The sequence below is a fragment of the Pygocentrus nattereri genome, chromosome 30 (assembly GCF_015220715.1).
Source record: "Pygocentrus nattereri isolate fPygNat1 chromosome 30, fPygNat1.pri, whole genome shotgun sequence".
NCBI classification, from domain to species: Eukaryota; Metazoa; Chordata; class Actinopteri; order Characiformes; family Serrasalmidae; genus Pygocentrus; species Pygocentrus nattereri.
In genome coordinates this window covers 3,141,384-3,163,627 of record NC_051240.1, presented here as the reverse complement: position 1 = coordinate 3,163,627, position 22,244 = coordinate 3,141,384, and the positions used below count along the sequence as shown (strand labels likewise).

Sequence of the window (22,244 nt, the reverse complement as noted above, 5' to 3'; positions counted from 1 at the left end):
AGAAAAACAATACAGTAAAATACTGTTGTATCTTACTCCACTGAGTCTGAGTTACTTTCAGTTTTACTGTTGCATTCCTGAGATTTAACACCACACACACCCTTCCTGAGGCTGTGGAGCTGATGTTCAGGATCAGTTTCTCTCCTCAAACAATGACTGTGTACTCTCTCTCTCTCTCTCTCTCTCTCTCTCTCTCTCTCTCTCTCTCTCCCCCCCTCTCTCTCCCTCTCTCTCTCTCTCTCTCTTTCTCTTTCTGTCTCTCTCTCTCTCTCTCTCCCCCCCTCTCTCTCTCTCTCTCTCTCTCTCTCCCTCTCTCTCTCTCTCTCTCTCTCTCTCTCTCTCCCCCTCCCCCCCTCTCTCTATTTCTCTGTCTCTCTCTCTCTCTCCCCCCCTCTCTCGCTCTCCCTCTCTCTCCATTGTTTCTCCTCCACTCTGCTGTTCCTTTATTCCACTTCCTTATGGTTCCTGCGGCTACAAAACCGTTGTGTGTGTGTGCGTTTCGGTGCTGAACTCTGACTGTCAGAGCTCGGCCTTCAGTTCAGGACATGAATATCAAAACACAAGAAACCTCTCCTCTACGATAGTGCTACTGCACTCCTGTACATGTACTTTTTACTGTAAGAGCACAGTATTCCATACACTTCACTTTTCTGTATACTTGCAACTTTTCCTATTTGTGTAATAAAAACCGGGAAATTAAAAGAATATAAAAATCCATTATTTTGTGTTTGGTTTCAGCTCCGCTCCAAAAGTGTTTTCCTGCGGCACTACTGCTTTGTTATTTCTGGTACCGCTTTCCACACATATGCAGACAGAAATTTGAAAGAAATCAGAATCACTCTTTAACAGATTTCTATGTGCATTGTGTTTACATGACCATCTGAATAATCCGATAATCCGATTATGATTGGATTATTAATGAATTTAAATGTAAATGTACTCATTAGGCGGGCGGCACGGTGGCGTGGTGGGTAGCGCTGTCGCCTCACAGCAAGGAGGGCCTGGGTTCGATTCCCCGGCCGGGTGACCGGGGTCCTCTCTGTGTGGAGTTTGCATGTTCTCCCCATGTCTGCGTGGGTTTCCTCCGGGTTCTCCGGTTTCCTCCCACAGTCCAAAGATTGGGTGCCAATTGGGTGTGCTAAATTGTCCCTAGGTGTGAGTGACTGTCTGTGTCTGTGTGTCTGCCCTGCGATGGACTGGCGACCTGTCCAGGGTGTATCCTGCCTTCCGCCCGAAGACTGCTGGGATAGGCTCCAGCTCCCCCCCGCGACCCTGACGGAGAAGCGGCTTGGAAAATGGATGGATGGATGGATGGATGGATGGATGTACTCATTAGCATATACACTATATTGCCAAAAGTATTCACTCATCTGCCTTCACACACATATGGGTGACATCCCATTCTTAATCCATAGGGTTTAATATGATGTCAGCCCACCCTTTGTAGCTATAACAGCACTGACTCTTCTGGGAAGGCTTTCCACAAGGTTTAGGAGCGCGTTTTGGGGAATTTTTGACCGTTCTTCCAGAAGCACATTTGTGAGGTCAGACACTGATGTTGGACGAGAAGGTCTGGCTCGCAGTCTCTGCTCTAATTTATCCCACAGGTGTTCTTTTGGGTTGAGGTCAGAACTCGTACTTCGACATCAAAATCGCTCATTCATGTCATTATGGACCTGCTTTGTGCACTGGTGTGCAGTCATGTTGGAACAGGAAGGGGCCATCCCCAAACTGTTCCCACAAAGTTGGGAGCATTAAATTGTCCAAAATCTCTTGGTGCTGAAGCTTTAAGAGTTCCTTTCACTGGAACTAAGGGGCCGAGCCCAACTCCTGAAAAACAACCCCACACCATGATCCCCCCTCCACCAAACTTTACACTCGGCACAATGCAGTCAAACAAGTACCGTTCTCCTGGCAACCACCAAACCCAGACACGTCCATCAAATTGCGAGACGGAGAAGCGTGATTGGTCACTCCAGAGAACACGTCTCCACTGCTCTAGAGTCCAGTGGCGGCGCTTTACACCACTGCATTCCATGCTTTGCATTGCGCTTGATGATGTAAGGCTTGGATGCAGCTGCTCAGCCATGGAAGCTCTCTACGCTGTTCTTGAGCTGATCTGAAGGCCACATGAAGTTTGGAGGTCTGTAGTGATTGACTCTGCAGAAAGTTGGTGACCTCTGCGCACTATGCCCCTCAGCATCCGCTGACCCCGCTCTGGCATTTTACGTGGCCGACCACTTCGTGGCTGAGTTGCTGTCGTTCCCAATCGCTTCCACTTTGTTATAATCCCACTGACAGTGGACTGTGGAATATTTAGTAGAGAGGAAATTTCACGACTGGACTTGCTGCACAGGTGGCGTCCGATCACGGTACCACGCTGGAATTCACTGAGCTCCTGAGAGCGACCCATTCTTTCACTAATGTCTGTAGAAGCAGTCTGCAGGCCTAGGGGCTTGGCTTTATACACCTGTGGCCATGAAAGTCATTGGAACAGCTGAATTCAATGATTTGCATAGGTGAGTGAATACTTTTGGAAATATAGTCTATCCTTTTTGTCCATCAAAACAGCTGGCGTGACCCAAAAATTGCAGGTAGAGAAACTCAGGGATGCGAATGAGAATGGGGTGGGAAAACTTTCACGGCCAGTTAAATTTTTTTGCATGTTTCAACATCATATTTAACACTCCAGTGAATATTAAACAATGGATTAGCAGCATGAGACACATTTTCATGCTTGATATGGTATGTTTAATATTGACTTGTGAATCTAAGATCAAACTATCAGTTGAAGTACCTTAGCAGCTTCACACCACAGTCTCAGCTGACTAGGCTTTTTTGTCCATGGTAGCCTCATTCATTGCACACATTAATACTTTTTAAAAATATGTTTAAATAGTTTATGGCAATTTTTGTTCCATTTGATTCTATAAAACTTGAAATAAAAATGCAGGAAAACACTCTATGAAAAACTACTTCTTCTGGAGAAACTGGTGTACAGAACGACACAAGCTGATGACACAGCTGACTGTTTTCTTATTTCTTTAAAAGTGTTGTTCCAAATATGACCAATCAAAATGCCTTTTGCTTGGTACACATAACAGAGACAGTAACACTAGTGACATTTTTTCATGGAAAACGCATTGCTAAAGGCTGCTACAGAGAATCAAACCACATGTTGTCAATCATAGAATATCCACTAAAACGTCATTTAATCCATTTCTATTCAATTTTTTCATAATTACCCAAGAATAATGAAGGTCACACCACTGATTTCAACTAAAAGCTCATATGAAATCATGAGCTAAATGAGAAAATTTCTGATAACTGAAAAGACACAGTGAACTTACCATGAACTTTTCTTCACCTTACCAGCTTTTCTTCATACATCTTTGGAAAATAGGTAAAAGGAAGTCAAGTGATGTCATCAGTGTGATTATTATTTTAAAATAAGACATTTTTTGTTATGCAGTAACACCAGTGACACAACCAAAACTTTCATTATACATTTTATACAATCCCATTTCCTAAAATGAAATGGAAGCTGTGCAGAATGTGAATAAAAAAGGGATGCAATGATATGAAAATAATGTAAACCATATTTTTAAAGGAAAAAACTACCATGACAGCATATCAAATATTGAAACTCAGCAATATTACTTTTTTTTTTTTTTAATATATGCCAACTTTGTATTTGATGCCAAAACATGTTTCAACCCTCTTCTTTGAACAACACTCTGTAAGGGTTTAGAACTGAGGGGAACAATTGCTGTAGTTTCTCATTCTTATTTGATACTGGATTTCAGTGCTCAACAGTTGGTGGTCTACTTTGGTGTATTTTTCATTTCATAATGTGCCAAATGTTTTCAGTGGGTGACAGGCAGGCCAGCTTAACAGCTTAACTGGAATACTGGCTTTTGAACCGTGCACTGATAACAAGCTGAGTGGTCTAAACCTTACACACTAAACGCTACATCCTACACACTGTCCTTACACCCTACACACTAAACCATACACCCTACACACTAACCCTAAACCATGCACACTAAACCATACATCCTACACATGATCTCTAAACCCTGCACACTAAACCCTACATCCTACACATGATCTCTAAACGCTGCACACTAAAGCCTACATCCTACACACTGTCCTTACACCCTACACACTAAACCATACACCCTACACACTAACCCTAAACCATGCACACTAAACCATACATCCTACACATGATCTCTAAACCCTGCACACTAAACCCTACATCCTACACATGATCTCTAAACCCTGCACACTAAACCCTACACCCTACACATGATCTCTAAACCCTGCACACTAAACCTTACACCCTACACATGATCTCTAAACCCTGCACACTAAAGCCTACATCCTACACACTGTCCTTACACCCTACACACTAAACCATACACCCTACACACTAACCCTAAACCATGCACACTAAACCATACATCCTACACATGATCTCTAAACCCTGCACACTAAACCCTACATCCTACACATGATCTCTAAACCCTGCACACTAAACCCTACACCCTACACATGATCTCTAAACCCTGCACACTAAACCTTACACCCTACACATGATCTCTAAACCCTGCACACTAAACCTTACACCCTACACATGATCTCTAAACCCTGCACACTAAACCCTACATCCTACACACTGTCCTTACACCCTACACACTAAACCATACACCCTACACACTAACCCTAAACCATGCACACTAAACCATACATCCTACTCACAATCTCTAAACCCTGCACACTAAACCCTACATCCTACACACTGTCCTTACACCCTGCACACTAAACCCTACACCCTACACATGATCTCTAAACCCTGCACACTAAACCTTACACCCTACACATGATCTCTAAACCCTGCACACTAAACCTTACACCCTACACATGATCTCTAAACCCTGTACACTAAACCCTGCAACCTACACATGATCTCTAAACCCTGCAACCTACACATGATCTCTAAACCCTGCACACTAAACCCTGCAACCTACACATGATCTCTAAACCCTGCAACCTACACATGATCTCTAAACCCTACAACCTACACATTATCTCTAAGCCCTGCACACTAAACCCTACAACCTACACATGATCTCTAAACCCTGCACACTAAACCCTACAACCTACACATGATTTCTAAACCCTGCACACTAAACCCTGCAACCTACACATGATCTCTAAACCCTGCACACTAAACCCTACAACCTACACATGATCGCTAAACCCTGCACACTAAACCCTGCAACCTACACATGATCTCTAAACCCTGCACACTAAACCCTGCAACCTACACATGATCTCTAAACCCTGCACACTAAACCCTGCAACCTACACATGATCTCTAAACCCTGCACACTAAACCCTGCAACCTACACATGATCTCTAAACCCTGCACACCAAACCTTACATCCTATACATGATCTCTCAACCCTGCACACTAAATCCTAGATCCTACACACAATCTTTAAACCAATCCCTAATCCACTATACACATACACATTAAACCATACATCATGCACATTAACTATAAACCATACACACTATACCCTAATTGGTGGGGTATACATTTCTATTGCCATGTTAGCTGAATTAGCCTTGTAGCTCCAGTGCTTAAATTAAAGAAACAAACTTCAGACACCAAGCAAGCACATTTAAGGTAAGTAGAAAACTGCAAGAATTTTTTTGCCTTGAAGAAGTCAGCAGGTCATAGTCAGTTGGTCACAGGGAGTTAACTGTTTGTTTTCGTTCATATCTGCAGAAAAAGGACCTGTTTGTATTAAACGTTCTCATCTGCGGTAAAACTTTGTTGACTTTTCTCTTTCCGCAGTACTGGGAGAGCTTGTTTTCATTGTAAACGTTCTGATTCATGGTTGTTTTATTCTGATTAGCAGATTAGTAGCTGCAGTGGATCTTCACACTATGCTCGGCCAAAGACACAGCAGCTCTAAATATACATAAAGACTGCTGTTATATAACTCTGGAGACATTAACACACTAGCAAAAAAATCTTACACAACATGTTTTACTTCATACATCATTTGTGAGTAAAAACATATGTGCATTATTGAGCTCCTGCTGTTGTGGGTTTCCTCCCTTTCAATGATGAAACACACTAAAAATACTGGACACAGCTCCTCCTTGTGGACAGGCTTGAAGCCTGAGTTGATTAAGTCTAGTGCTTCACATCTAAAAATAACTCATGACACTTATTACTCTCTCTCTCTCTCTCTCTCTCTCTCTCTCCCTCTCTCTCTCCCTCTCTCTCTCCCTCTCTCTCTCCCTCTCTCTCTCTCTCTCTCTCTCCCAGAGAAAGTCCCTAAGGGATCAGTGGCTGATGGAGGGTCCCCCTACTTCTCCGGACTCCGCAGGACCCCGATCACCTCTCTGGGGGTCAAAGGCCCAGCAGATAGAAGCACATATAGAGAAGTAAGTCTTTATCTCTCTCTCTTTCTTTCTTTCTATCTCTCTCTAAACTCTACATCCTAAACCTGACTCTCAAAAAACCCTACATCCTACACACTAACCATAAATCCAACATCCTACACAATAAACCTAAACCCTATACACTGAACTCTACATCAAACACACTAAGCTTAAGCCTTACATAATGAACTGTACACCTTACACACTAAACCCAAGCCCGACACATTAATCTTGCATCCTACATACTATATCTAAGCCCTACACTGTAGTGTTATACCCTACACGCTCTCTCTAAATCTCTAAAGCCTAATTCTTAAACCCACCACATTAAATCTTGCATCGTACACACTATTCCTTAAACCCTATTCACTAATTCTAATCCCTAAACCTAATTCCTGCACTCTGTACCCTGATCTTTAACCCTACATGCCTCTTTATCCCTAGGCCCTGACCCCAAAATCCTACATACTGACTCTAAACTCAGTTCCTACTTCCTACTCCCTAAGCCCTACACCCTACACCTAGCCTAAACTCAGACCCTAAACTCAGTGAACTCTGAGAGTGTGTGGCTCTCTGCCTGACTGAAGTACAGTGTCATTACTGTGAACAGTTGGCAGTGGTGCTGTTGCTCTAACATGCTGTTTGAAGCTATAATTAGGGGCTGATAGCAATGCTGAGCTAATAAGCTTCAGAGGGCACAGACACACGGCTTTAAAGGAAAACTCTGGGCTTCCTGGCAGCGGTCACACATTCCACAGAAAAACGTGTTTGATGTGAACTCAATTTTTCCAACAGAGATTTTAACACAGCCAAAGAACTAACCCCATCAAAGTCCAGAACAGAAGAAATAAATAATCAAAATGCAGATATTCCATCTTGAAGGAATAGTTCGTCACATTTACACAATTTCCCTGCCATCATCACCCAAATAACAGGATAAAAACGGATATTTCTCATGATAGAACTGGCTGAACTGTACTGAGAGTAATAAATAAAACAAACATCACTTTAAAATTTGTTAAAAGTTTGATTTACTGTTTATTGTCCCACATATCCATTTTCTCACAGAAGTTAATAGGTGATTGCTATATTATGCCAAGTGGTTGCTAGACAGTTGCTGCGGCAACCAAAGTGGTTGCTAGGGTGTTTTTAATTGCCGCTGTTGGAGTGTCTCTCTCTATGGGCTCAACTTCAACTTGATTCAGCCTATTAGATCTGTTATGCGATGAACTACACTACCCATAATTCTCTGTTACCCAGCCAGGGTCTGAGTGCTAAAGGAGTTGTGATGTGCACAAACTTGATTTATCGCATTAAGACCCGTTCACTCCAGACGCGTGATGTGTTCAGGTTGCAGAGTGAGACAGAACGGCTGGGTGAGGCAGTGGAGAGGCTACAGGACCAGATTGAGAACAGTTCAGATTCAACACAGCCTCACGCCGGTCACCACAGCAACACAGAGGTGAGACACGCGCTGTTAAAATATGCACTCATATTACAGAGTATGTGTTTTTAATTAAACACACAAACAAAATAAATCACTTATTCCCTTTGCATATGCAAATATATACAAGCTGAATTTTTCTGAAGCATTCATTTGCATATGCATGAGGGCAGTCATCGGTACCTATAACAACACAACTAAAATGCTGAGTTTTGCGGCTGCACAGTACAGACGGAATTTATTACTACACTGTGATGGTGACACTGCGCAGTGTACTTAAAGATGAATTAGATATTTTGGCAATAATAAATAATCTTCCTTTGTAGATAAATAAAGCTCTGCTGATCATTCTAATGCAGTTTTAACAATAAATGGTCTTAAACACTCGAGTTAATGTAAATATCATGTAATGTAAAGTCATACCTAGGTAGTAGCTAACAAAAAGGCAAAGAGAAAGATTTAAGATGAACATTGATCATTTGGAGGTGAAAGTCTCATTTGCCAGCTTCTTGTTTGAATTGTTCCATTCTGCCTTAAATGGTCCAGCAGTTACATTATGGCACCTCTGGCACCATTAAGGTGTAACGGGAAAATTCATATAAGAAGCAGGTGAATGAGAAGCGACTTCAGCCTTGTAAAAAGTCAAACGTTGAGAAACTGTTCTACTTTTGTGGAAAAGTTTCCTGCCAGAGATGCAAGAAAAGCAGCTGTAGCTGAGCTAAAGCTTAAAGCAGAGCAAAGTAAGACTGCGTTTTCATTTATATTATATTTTTTAGCCAGTACTAGGACATTAGCACACACGGAGACATATCTACAACCAGGAAGACAAAACGTTACTTCTATAAAATGAAAGGTAAAACGGCGCTTCTTAACATTTGGGTTGCTGACCCCTGGTTTAGGGCAATATCCTGATAACGATACAGATGATATTGTGTGCCTGTTGGGTATGATGATGAGAAGAGATGTTTGTGGTAAATAAAACAGCCTACTCTTTTTCTTTCGGTTTTTCATGTTAAATTCCCTGCTTCCCGTCCTCACTCTGTCCTATAATCCCCCTGTGGGTTTGTTGGCGCTCCGCTCTGAGCTCTGGGAAGGAGAGGGAATGTTGCGGAGGCGACTTATCTGTTCACAGTAACCCTGCACTGTGCCCGCAGCCAAGGCCGCCTCAATCATACACGCACTTAAAGACTCTCACTGCTGACAGGCAGCCGCAGGAAGCGAGAGCTCAGAATGCAAATCACAGATAAACATTTATTCTGCGCTGACAATTCAGCACAAACAGGTTTAGGAGAGCCTGTTTACTCTGGCTCTGTTACTCCGCTCTCAAAGACATCAGACACACCAGACACTCGGTGCCAATCATACAGGCATCAGTTTTGCGGTGCAATTCATATGAGCATCAGACACACCATGCCAGTTTTATTGTGCCACTCGTATGGGCATCAAACTTGCTGCGAGCAACAGGCACACAATGCTCCTCATATGGGGCATAGAGTGGCATGAAAATAGGCATCAGGTACATGGCATCATTCATCTAGTGTCACTTGTATGGGCATAAGGCACACAATACCAATCATATGGGCATCATACACAGTGCCACCCATATGGGCATTTGACTCATAGTGCCAACTTTAAGGGAATCAGGTACACAGTGCCACTCGTAAAGGCATCACCTACACAGTGGGGATCAGGCATACAGCAGCATTAATACAGTGCTGTTTGTCTGGGCATCAAGTACATTGTACCAGTCATATGGGCTTCAGCCTCAGTGCCACTTACATGGGCATCAGGTACAGCTCACACTAGTGTTGCTCTCATACTGCTATTCATATGGATATCATTCACACAGTACCACTCGCACGGGCATCAGGTACACAGTGATATTTATATGATGCCGCTCATACATGTGTCAGGCTCACAGTGCCACTTCTGTGGGCATCTGGTACACTGTGCCAGTCATATAGGCTTCACACACTTGTACAGACATCAGACCCATAGTTCCACTGATATGGGCATCAGGCTCACACTGACACTTATATGGGCATCAGTTCTACAATGCCACCTATACAGGCATTAGGGACAGAGTGCCAATCATACAGGAATATAAAGAAACAAACTGCTGTATCTACTTTGCGTCTTAAATCTCTGTTTGCAGACGGTCTGAATGTTTAACTGTACGTCTCACAGTGAAATGCCAGTGCTGACTCCCTGGCTCCCCCTGGTGGATAATGAGTCACCACTTTAAACACGGTCTCAGCAAGGACTTGGAACAGATTATCAGTCATGTATCCTTGATCCTGGGTGATCAGTGAGTGTTTTTCTGAGCTGGACTCTTGGAGCAGGCTGGAGCTCGGAGGAAACGTTAGAGAAAGACTGTTACTGATCTTATCACTAACAAAACAAGTGTGATAAGGGAGCGGAACAGTATTGAAAGGCTCTTACACTGTGTGTGTGTGTGTGTGTGTGTGTGTGTGTGTGTGTGTGTGTGTGTGTGTGTGTGCTGAGGAAACTGAATGGGTGTGAACTATTAGAACACGTCTACACTATTTATTGTAGGCTATTCACACTATTCACATGTATCAGAACTGCAGCTATTTCTATAATCAACTAACCTACTAACTAGTCTTTGTTTAATCTTCTGTTATAAAATTAGAATTGCAGTTTGATCAGTCAGTCAACTTTGATTTAACCTCGGAGTACATTTAGGGTGAAAATCTTCTTCACAATGTAGCCGAGCCAATAAAGAGATCAGGGATTGAGCGGCTAAAAACATAACAAATGCTAAAAAGTAATAAGAATCATAGTAGCAAAATCAATCAATCAATCAATCAATAAACCATTAAAATTTCTAAATCTGATTGGTTTCTTTAAGTGTGTGCTGCTGTAGTGAAGTACAGTTTAGTTCTAATCAGCTAATCAAGGAGGAAGAACGCCACTGTGACCACCTGCTAACTGTCTCTCTCTCTCTCTCTCTGTCCCACAGGGAAACGCTGCAGTGACAGCAGGTAAGTGTAGCACACCTGTTCATTCTCCTGCCCTCTGTCTCACCTGGCATGTGCTCTCGTTCTTCATCTGTCTGTGCGCTGTGTGGAGGACAGAACAGCTGATTGGCTGGAGATGTCGGTTCACCTCTTAATGAAGCGGAGAGATTTTTTAAAAGACTCGTTTCATAAGAAAACAAACATACCATTCATGTCTCAGTCCATACAGTGCACACAAGGAAACTGATGTCCTTTTGGAGGAGGTCTGGTGATGTAACTGGTGCAGGATATTGTACGGAATCAAAGGATCGCTGTAATTTCCCCCCAAAAATATCTCGGATCCAAACATCATTGCAAAGACGTTAACAGACCAGATATCCGGTGGGGTTATAGCACTGAGTGCGTTAACATACACTTAATAATCTATAAGTGCAGAAAATCAGATGTCAGTAATCCAATCAACTGAGAAATCTGATTACTGAGCTAAAATCCAGCTCTCTTTATTGGATTTCTGAATCAGATTTCTAGACCTTACTTACTACAGATTATACGGAGTGCATGTCTATATAGTCAACATTAGCTGTGAGCGACAGAGCTTAATGCGCTGTGCTGGTTTTGACTGACGCCACGTTTCTGTTTCCAGTGTATTGCATCGCTCTGCAATTCCACTTTAAACAGGATGAAAAGAAAGTCTTCCATGAAGTGGAGAAGAGAGGGATCTCTACGACCCTCCCAATAAACAATTTAGAGAGAAACAGCCAGAGTGCCAGAAGTTAGAGGTGAAAACTGCTTTGTGTTAGATAGTCCAGTCAGCTAAGTAACATAACTGAGCCGTTCATCATCACAGCTGTATAAGACTGCAGATGTTAAATGTGGGGATGAAATGTACCCCGTTACAAACTTTATTAACCCTCTGAGGTCCATGAACTCGCCTGTGTGTCAAATTCTCTGTTACTTTATCTTTGTGATAATAAAGCACAGAAATGCAGTTCAAACATTTGATGAATCTGCAGAGTCGCCCTTTCCATTGCATCTTATGACAAAATAATACGTGACTCTGGAGTTAAGAGGCTGAGATACACGTCATCTGCCTCTCAATCAGGAAATCACTAAAGACTGACCATCACACTGGAAACCCTTCAGCCCTCATTGGAGACACATGTGAAACGGCCTGCAGAGAGTTCACAGCTGCTGAAGTTGCTGCAGCAGTTTTGGAAAGAAGTGATGAAGATAACGGAGCGTTTTGATATGAAAATAGGAGAATCATCTTATATGAAGAGCTTTGAAAGGAGAGTTTAAGAAGATTTGAACCAATCGAGAGAGGGTTAAGTACATACCCCAAACCACAGCTGGGCAGCTCTGTCTAAAGCAGCTATCACCTAAAAGGTAGCCAGGTCAGGGCCCACCAAACCTTTGTGCCCAGGGGCCAGTAACTTGATGATCTGGGCCCGGCCAGTTATTACATTAAAGTGGTGTTGATTCAAGCGGGACTGCTGTTACCGAGGAGCTCCGAATTCAGTTAGTTATAGAAGATAATTCACTCCAGAATTATTACGGATCAGACTGTAAGAGCTGCAGACAATCATGGAAATCATGGAAAATTGTCTGTTTATTTATGGGAGATGAAGAAAAGTGAACACAGAGTGAAACCTTGAATGAAACATATTAGATGTAAGAATGATACATATAATAAAACACAAAAATCACTGATCATCTCTGTCTGAGAACTGTGTGGCCGTGGCTAATGAGCAGTTTGATTGACAGATGTCTGTCCACCACTCCCAGCCTGCTTCATCTCTCATACACAACTAACGTCATTATCCAGCTGTAATGTGACGCTACCTGGACGAAAAAAGTCACGGCCGTGCAGACGGACAGACGAAGCAACGAATGAAGGAACATATGAGCGAACGATTGTTGGATACTGTTGGATAAGTGTTGGTTAATCATGTGAGTGGGTGACAGACAGCTACTGAGAGGTTTAGCTCGATAAGCTTCTCTGACTCTGAAACTGTTCTGTGTGGTCGGGACAAGAGACGCAGCCTTGTGACTGGTCAAGGGAATGCTTGTGGAAGTGTGACCTAAGATTAGCAGCGCCCAGTTTACATTGAAAGGAGAGAAATATGGTTAAATATACCGTTAATTCAATGATCGCTGTAACATCATTAAAAGGGTGAATTTAGTACATGTTTACTGTTTACCTGCAACAAGATTAACCTAATTAATTAGAAAAAAAACATTAAGGTTTCCTGCGTCTGTAAGAAAAGAAAAAATAGGAGAAAATTGAAAAACGGCCCCTTAAATGGCCCCTTTAAAACAAGTCCATGCACTGTCATTGATGCAAAGCACTCATTTCGTATCAAAAGGTACTACAGTGCAAATGGTGCCCCCTGCTGGAGAACGTTCTAAACATGAGTGAATGAGTTACACACCAGGGCTAAGGGGTGCTTCAAAAAAATGGGGAGCGTTTCAGAGATTATTGTGTTATTTCCAGCTGCTGCTCTCCTCTCATTTTCCTCCTCCTTTACTCACGTTCTCTCATGTTCTCTCCCCTCTGTTTTCTGCTGCCTGTGTTTCTCCTGCAGCTGCTTCTTTATCTCTTCTTAACTCGGTAAGACTTCACTCACCGCCTTGTCGGCTAAAACACACAAACTGAACAATACAGTCTCTTAGCGAGTGATCTAGTCTAGTCTGGTTTGATCTAGTCTACTTCTCATTCTGAGATTGTTGTAAGCTTATTAGTGAGATAATCTGATTCACGAGAAATCATGAGAAATATTAGATGAATAGACTAGATTTTTTTGCCAAGACCTCCTTTCTTGCAGTGTCTGATTTAAAAACAGTCAAACAAATAACATTGTATAAGGAATCCATTAGCTTGAACTTAATAGCTAAATTCGTTAGCCACAGGATTGGTTTAATAAACAGCTGCAGTGTTTGTTATTCTAAAAATGACTTAAATTAGTTCAAAAGTAAAAGGAAAGTTTTTCGTCTATTATAGATTTAACATCTCCACAGAGTTTGAGATGATTAACAGGCATGCAGTTAGCACCATGCTAATTATGCTAATACATAAACCTCCCTCATATTTTAGCTACATTAGCCTCGTAGCTCCCAGTGGCAACACTAAAAAAGCAAACCTCAGACACCAAACTTGTCTTGGCTGATCGACTATATTTGGAGTATGATGGGGAAACTTTTGGCCAAAGTACTGTTTTAAAAAAGTATTGAGTTTTATAGAATTCTAAAGAATCATGTGACTCCTGATCCCTGTATAATTTGTCTGTAGGTCACTCGGTGGAGGTCAACGACATTCCAGAGGAAACTACAGTCACTCCAAAAGCTCCAACTCTCACCAATGGCAGCATGGAAGAGGAGAAGCCCCACAAAGCCCCTGTGCAGGACGGCTTAGTGCACGCTAACGGGCTAAATGAGGGCCCAGTCACTCTGACCTTCCTGGGATTCTCAGAGGCGGAGCCTGGACAGGGAGTGAGTGACGATGACAGCACGATCATCCGGGCGGAGAGAGTGATCATCACGGACGAGGGAGAGGTGATTCCAGAAGGGTCCACGGAGGAAGAGACACCAGCCAAGGAACCAGGAGAGAACTCAGAACTGGAAGAGGAGGAGGCAGAAACACAAGGAGCTGAGAATCATCTAGAAGGTTCTGCTAAAGACCACACTGCACACGGTGCTGTTACAGAGGGAGAAGAAAAAACAACAGAAAGTGACACAGACGATAATGAGGATACCAGCGCATGCGTTAATGAGGATACCAGCGCATGCGTTAATGAGGATACCAGCGCATGCGTTAATGAGGATACCAGTGCAAACGTTAATGGGGATACCAGGGCAGATGCTAATGGAGATACCAGGGCAGATGCTAATGGAGATACCAGGGCAGATGCTAATGGAGATACCAGGGCAGATGCTTCCGCTGATAGCAGTACCGAAGCCAATGCAGTGAGCAACACAGATATCAATGGAGATACCAGTGCAGATACCACAAATGAAAAGAGCTCTGAAGACACCCACTTAGGTAAGAGCAGTGCTACTGTAGTGATCATTCACTTCAGTACAACCAAAAACATTAAAGGGTCCACATGATGGAAAACCGAATATTCCTCAGTGGGAATAACAGTAACTGTAAATCTTGTAATTTGATTGTCTAATTCTAACTGCAGTTTAGCTCTTCCCATACAACATACAGCTGTTTATTTCCACCACATATATCAGCCTTAAAGGCGCAGTAACAAAAATGCCTGTTTAGTCGTAAGGAATGAAGAGAGGTTGGAAAATGTAGAAATCAATGATGACATTTCTTGTTTCATAAAAGAGAAAGAAGCATTAATGCTAAGTTTTCACTCTGTTAGCTATCTACGCTAATAAAGCCTACGACCTTGAATTTTAGCTTTTTATTACTAACTTATAGTTATAATTCTTTTATTTCTACCTCCGATAGATTCCAGTGCAGATTCCAGTGCTGAGGTCACGACCCCTGCACTGGAGGAAAGTGCAGCAGAGGGAGAAGTAGAGCAGAAAGCTCTGGAGGAGCCCACTTCCTCTGAACCGAAACTCCAGAGTGAAACTGTAGAGGGCGCTGTAGAGGCTCCAGCACAGTCCAGCGCAGCTCCAAACCTTGAAACCATCCAGCAGGAAGCGCGAAACCCAACTGTGTCCTTCTCAAACTCCGAAACCCCTGCTCCATCCTCACCGGGTCAGTTCCAGGACGTTCCCCTGGATGGGGCAGCAGAGGAGGCAGAGTCCAGCCGAAAGCAGCTGGCTGACGGTCAGCTGGTGGAGGAACAGCCGCTGCTGGCATCTAAAGCCGCACCACTGACTGATGCGGCAAGTCCGAACCGGGCCGAGGACGCCGCTGCCCCGAAGAGGAAAACCTGCCAGTGCTGCTCACTCATGTGATGTCAGTCACGTGATTTTTGCCTCCTGAGTCGCTGCCTCATCTCCTTCTGACTCCAGAGCCCCCCTACTGCTGATCTACTGAAAGCTTAGCTCTAGTTGTTAAAGGGGAACTCTACTGATGGTGTTTTAAAATTTCTGAGATGTCAGCAGAGTGATTCAGAGTGGTTGGGTGTGAAATGGTTCAGATGCCTTTTGGTGGTGGTGATGGAAACCAGGGGTCGCCATGACTACAACACAAATATATTTTATTTAGTGTTAAAACAGAACCATCTGTGAACCTACACGTCTTCAGAGTTTTATATGGAATGTTGATGATGGGAACATAGTGGAAAATCTGAAATAAGTTTTCTTTGGGGACTATTTTGCCTCACAGCATCCTGCATATTATGTATCCCTCCACCATGAATGGAGTTTAAGGCTAAAATCTTCTCAAAACTATTATAAACAGTATCTCAGACATCCAGCGGTGTATTTATAACCATTTCATGTCATAATCTTCTGTGAGGGAGCTTTTAGAGGTGGACGCCTGGTTCCTATCACCACTATTGTGAACAATTCTGACTCAGGACGTTTCTCTAGAGCAGAGCGTTTCACACCAAACCACTGATTACATCTCAACCACTTAATTATGCAGAAAGTTTTTTGGAAAATCGGTGGAATTCCCCTTTAGCCCACTTTAAAATGATGATCATATATTCGGTGTTGTTTCTAATGAGGAAACGTAAACAAAGACAGTGACGGATGAGGCAGGTGGACAGCAGGAGCTCGAACCCACTGAGACGATCACTGTTACTGTACACTCTGTTTACGTTGAGGCTTTTTGTGCTTAAAAAGTATCATATGATTACACAATAATCAAAAACATAGTTCAACAGATTAATATGTGTACAATGAAAATATATTTGGGTTATTTTGGGGCTTTTCCATATCAACTTTCTTAGGGCCTGTCTGGTCTCGAAACAACTCTTCATTTAATTTAACAAATGCAGAATTTCAAATCTGTGCTCCAGTTAGTTTTTCAGTTATTAATTCTTTCATTTCATAATTCTACTCTGCAAAATAAATGATATATAAGCAATTCAATCTTAAATCTAGTCAGTACATGTAATATTTCTCATTATGTGATTGTTGCCAGTGTTTAATCTGTTTCTATACATTTTGTACTAGCTATAATTAATTTTATCTGGTTTTACTTATTTTAAATATTATTTCTTGAAATATGCAAAAATGATCCGAACTGAAAGTATAAATGCAACAAAACGCTAATATTTCACGTGTATATTTATATTTCACACTCACACAACACATTCATGCATTAAAGGATGTGCTTCTTATGACAAAATGTGAAATCTTTCACTTTCAAAACGTAAACTTTGTGAGTTTTCAAAATTATTTTACAAAGTGTAGGTTGTATATTGAATTTCTACATTTCTGTCATATGTAAAGATTATTCAGATTTAGTGCAGTATTTACAGCTCAAATGAGCTCAAAAACACGTCTTGAATCTACTTATATCGATGATTCTTTTATAAAATCTAAAAAATTTACAGATGTGCTTGAATTTTTACACCGAAGACCATGATGTGACCACACAGGCGCTGGGTGAGATGCCGTGGAGTGACCCATAAATAACAAAGGAAGAAATATAAAAATGAAGATTAAAATATGTGAGAAAACCCAGATTTATAACATACAGTTGTGTGTTAATTAAAAGTTGCACTAAAACACATTTTACACTGGATTTAAAGTAGTATCGGCTTTTTAAAAGGCCCATATTATGGAAAAGCAGGGAAAGCCCCTCCCATTCAGCCTACAGCAGTTTATCCCCTCCAAAGGTTCTTTAGTAAAAGGAATGGTTCTATATAGAACCACTGCACCGTGCAGAGAACCATTTAAGCATGCAAACGAGTGTTCATGGTTCTACATAGAAGATTTGTCTTTACTAAAGTACCCTTGGAGAACTTTTTGAGTGTAGAAAAGGAGAAAAAAGCAGAAAAACACATGAAATATGTATGATATGGGCCTTTTAATAAGAATGAGTAAACTGTTCCATAATTTCCGGGCTCTGCGTGCAAATCCCTTCTCCTGCTGTATCCTCTCGATCATCCTGCATCTCCAGATGACAAACCTTTTCCACACCTGAACTGATCTGAGACTGAACGGTCAAATGTCCTCTGATTTTGGTCGAGTTTCTGTGATCTGCAGTGACTCAGTGAGGCGAAACACTGGAGCACGTCTGCGTTTTTTTCTTTTTCCGGTTGCCATAACATCACTGGAATCACGGAATCAACACTACCTTCCATAAGGGCTCTGTCTGTCCCGCAGCAGCCGCGTGCCGTCGCGGTCACTCTGATAGACTGACTGGTCATATTGAACGGTGAGGTGGTTATAACTGACTCTGTGCCTGTTTGTGTCTCTGCTTTTGTATTTCAATGTTACAGGTTTATGAATGTTACGGTTATTTAAGGGTTTTTAGTAAAGACAACAGTTCAGGTTCTATATAAAACCATTTATATAAGTGGTTCTTTGCAGGGTAAAAAGGCTCTTCATATTGATGGAGAACGTGATGTGTTTGTTTCTTTATAGAACCTTTTACAAGCATCAAAAGGCTATTTAGAGCCAGGAGTTGTACATAGAACAATTTACATGCATAAATGGTTCTCTGCACAGATAATATGTCGTGGTTCTATGTAGAACTTTTTGAAAATGGTTCTGTATAGTACCGAAAAAGCATTCTGTTATTGTTAGAAGCGTGACTTGTCACAATAGCAGAACCCTTTTTGGTGCTATAAAACAACATTCTCCATCGATCTAAAGAGCCATTTCACCATGCAGAGAACAATTTAAGCATGCAGACGGTTCTATTTAGAACTCTTGATCCTAAACAGAACATTTCCTTTACTAAAGAACCTTTGAAGAACTTTTGTAAGAGTGTAGCTTTCGCTATGAATGTGGATTATTGCTGTTATTATGAAATTATGATTCATTGATCTGAAAACAAAACACATTTAATCAATAAATTCTGAATGATTGTAAAGTCATCAGCTGTTTGACTCTTTCAGCAGCCTGTCTGTCTGTATGTCTGTCTGTGAACTCTGCAGTTTGAGATTATAAATGTTTGTAGCTGTAATCTGACCTGTACAGTTACAGGTGGGCTGTTTATGGCGGCCTCTAGTGGCCAGAGCTAGAGGTGCTTTACTATGTTGAAATTAGCTCGATTGAAAAGTATAAAATGTTAAAAGAATAAACTGTCCCATCTTTCTATTTACGTTTTATCTGTGTTTGTGTCTGTGTGTGTAGTTTATATGTGTAACACCTCTAAGGACACCTTTAAGGCTCCTACGTCCCCCCCCCACTGAAAAACCAGCGTGTCCCCATGCTGGACTCACATTATATCAAAAGTGAACACTTGCAATAAAGGTAGGTCACGGGAACTAAACATGGTGAAATCACAGATGCAGTTTTACAAGCCATGCATAAAGCTAGGGGGGGTTACACCACCAGGCTTGATAACTGTTGTAATGCACAGGAAAATACATAAACTGGTGGTTGGTTAGTGTAGTGGTTCACACCTTTGCCTTCTACACTGTAGACTGGGGTTCAATCCCCGACCAGGGCAAGCACCCTACACTATACCAATAAGGGTCCTTGGGCAAGACTCCTAACACCGCCTTGGCCTCCCTGTGTAAAATGATCAAATTGTAAGTCGCTCTGGATAAGAGCGTCAGCCAAATGCCATAAATGTAAATAAACTTTCTGTTGGGCATTTTAGCACTACACTGCTTAGTTACCACTGGTTCTTTACTTGGATGACCCAACCTATCATATGTTAAATGCTCAGTGGGCCTCCTACTCCTCTCTGACCTTCTCAGACCTTCCCTTACCTCTGTCCCATTTGCACTAGGGTTATGAGACTGAGAACAGCCTCAACTTTCTGTAGCTAGGCCCATCAGGGGATACTTGACCACACTTGTCAATCAGTTTGCCTATGGCATTCACTAGCTCTGCACTAAGATCAGCTTTAGGGGGTTGATTTTTCTTAGCAAAGGACATTACATCATCCATACATTTAGCTTCTTGCTTTAGCAGTGCACACAGCTTGAATTGGAATGCATCATCCCCAGAGCTGGAATTAACAGCTCCTAAACTGCTGACTAGATGTACAGGCCAAGGCCCTATCTCCCCTTCAATGCCAACCTCAGACGGCACTGTGTTTTGATCTAGACCAGTGCTAGTCTCTACTAGAATAAATGCCTGTTTGCCGGTGGAATCCCCACGACGACCCCTTATCCTAGTACGCCCAAAGACCTTGACTGTTCCTAACACTCTCAAGATAACCTCACCTGCAGTCTCCCTGGGAACCTTACCCAGTACAACGGCATAATCTGGGTGTACATCCTCCTGTCTACTCCACTCAACAGCTTGACTTAGATCCATACTGAAAGTTCTAAGCATCAATGCCACATAAACAAACAATAAAAAAATTAATATACACAGTTTTGGCAAAGAATCCCAGCGGGCGCCCAATATAAACTTAGGGGGCATACATCTCCAAATACCAGCCACTGAAAATTTCAGTTAATGTTTAGCTAAATAAGCTGACACTGTATGAATATTAAAATGGTGCCTCCATAAACGTTACAATTACCTTATTAAATAATCATGAGTAAAGGGTGAAATTATAAAGAAACAGCCAACACGTGATTTAGAGAAAATAAATGAGGAGCTATTTATTTAGCTCTCTGAGTTTATCCCTCAGTTATAAGAATGAAATTAAATAAAGAAAAGAAATCATTTCAAATCAAGTCTCAAATAAATCAGATGCCCAACTCTCAAGTATAAAAACCCCAACCTAACACACATCCTTTAAACTCTGACTAATAAAATACAATAAAAGAAAGGAGTAAAGCTACCCTTCGTTTAAACAGTGTGTATTAGACACTCGACTCAGTAAACAAACACCAAACAAATAGAAGGTAAAACACCCATGAAACGGTTCAAGCGCTTTTGTTGGGGCCCATTACGTGGGTGCGCTTTAATTTCACTCCAGAAAGCGAAAATGTACCACATTATTTGTAAGTCGCTTTGGATAAAATCGTCTGCTAAATGTAATGTAATGTAATGTAAAAAATGACTCGACTGAGTCAACCGAGTCAGTTGATTCGTTACTCACTGTTCAACAGAGCTCACTGAGATGGTGTCTCCGGTAACCATGACAACAGCACTCACGGTTCAGGAAGCGCTCCGGTGAAACGCAGCAGTCCCAGCACTCACAGCGGCGACGACGCAGTCCCCGCATGGCATGAAGTTCAGGACGCCGTACGTGTTCAACCAACACACGAAGCCCGGCCGCGCCGCTCAAGACAAGTGTTAGCAAACGCAGCTCCCCGAGCTCTCAGTCCGCCGCTGTGCCCAGTGCCCCACCGTCCGCTGAACTGCCTCTCCAGCCGTTCCGCAGTAAAACTGAACTGAAACACTGCGGTTGGGCCGCTATATAGAGTAATACGGCCGTAACTTTATCTAGAACAAAGAAAAATCTATAAAACGCTCCGGAGAGTCAGAACACCAACTTCTCTCCTCCACTGTCTCTCCCCCTCTTAGTTCCGCCCATACTCAGCGCGGATTGGATAGAAAAATGTCTGTCAAGCTTTCCACTCGTATGACTGGCTGAGCTGAACAGGAAACCAACAGATAAATGGCGTGATAACAAAAAAGGCTTCTGGGAAATGGAGTTCTTTTACACTTACAATGAAAAACAAAGAAAATAACACAAACAAACAAAGGGTCCTACATATGTATATATACAAATATATGTGTGTGTGCATATATATATATATATATTTATATAGCCGTATACAAAAGTTTAAGCGCCTCTTGTCAAATTGCATTACATACATTGTTGTTGATTTCATGAGTGCAATTTTTAAAAAAGTTTAAACACTGAATTGAACATGTTCTATATAAAATATGTCACAGTACATAAATAGTAATTATATGCTAAAATCTGGTGGAATAGGAAATCAGAAATCCTCCTGTTTATTATATTGATATTTTGGTCTGTACTGCAGGTTATTGTAGTATATAAAGTGATGCTGCTGACACCAAATATGCTGAACCAAAATATTACAGGATGAATATACATGACCCCTCCCCCCTTCCCCACCATTCTCCTTGTCAAAGCTGCATGTTTTGCTGATTTTCTAACTTCTACGTATGACATTTCTCAGCACTATTTCTGTTTTTTTTGTATTGTCTCTACAGTATTATATCAGGAGAGAGAGAGAGAGAGAGAGAGAGAGAGAGAGTGTAGAGGGAGAGTAGGAGAGAGAGTGAGTAGAGGGAGAGTAAGAGAGAGAGATAGAGAGAGAGAGAGAGAGAGAGAGAGAGAGTACAGGGAGAGTGGGAGGGAGAGAGAAGGAGAAAGAGAGGACAGG

At 42.0% G+C, this 22,244-nt stretch overlaps 1 protein-coding gene across 3 annotated transcripts in view; it reads left to right on the top strand.

Moving 5' to 3' along the window:
• The window catches only part of palm3 (paralemmin 3), a 65,473-nt gene extending 49,435 nt beyond the window's left edge, over positions 1-16,038 (top strand). For all 3 annotated transcript variants that reach the window (XM_017722099.2, XM_017722100.2, XM_037536518.1), the window contains 5 exons: positions 6,350-6,468; positions 7,816-7,927; positions 10,893-10,914; positions 14,180-14,929; positions 15,353-16,038. In XM_017722099.2, coding sequence (XP_017577588.1) covers positions 6,350-6,468; positions 7,816-7,927; positions 10,893-10,914; positions 14,180-14,929; positions 15,353-15,810 — 1,461 coding nt within the window. In that variant the 3' untranslated portion in view covers positions 15,811-16,038. The remainder of the gene's footprint in view (positions 1-6,349; positions 6,469-7,815; positions 7,928-10,892; positions 10,915-14,179; positions 14,930-15,352) is intronic.
• Positions 16,039-22,244: the final 6,206 nt, after the last annotated feature.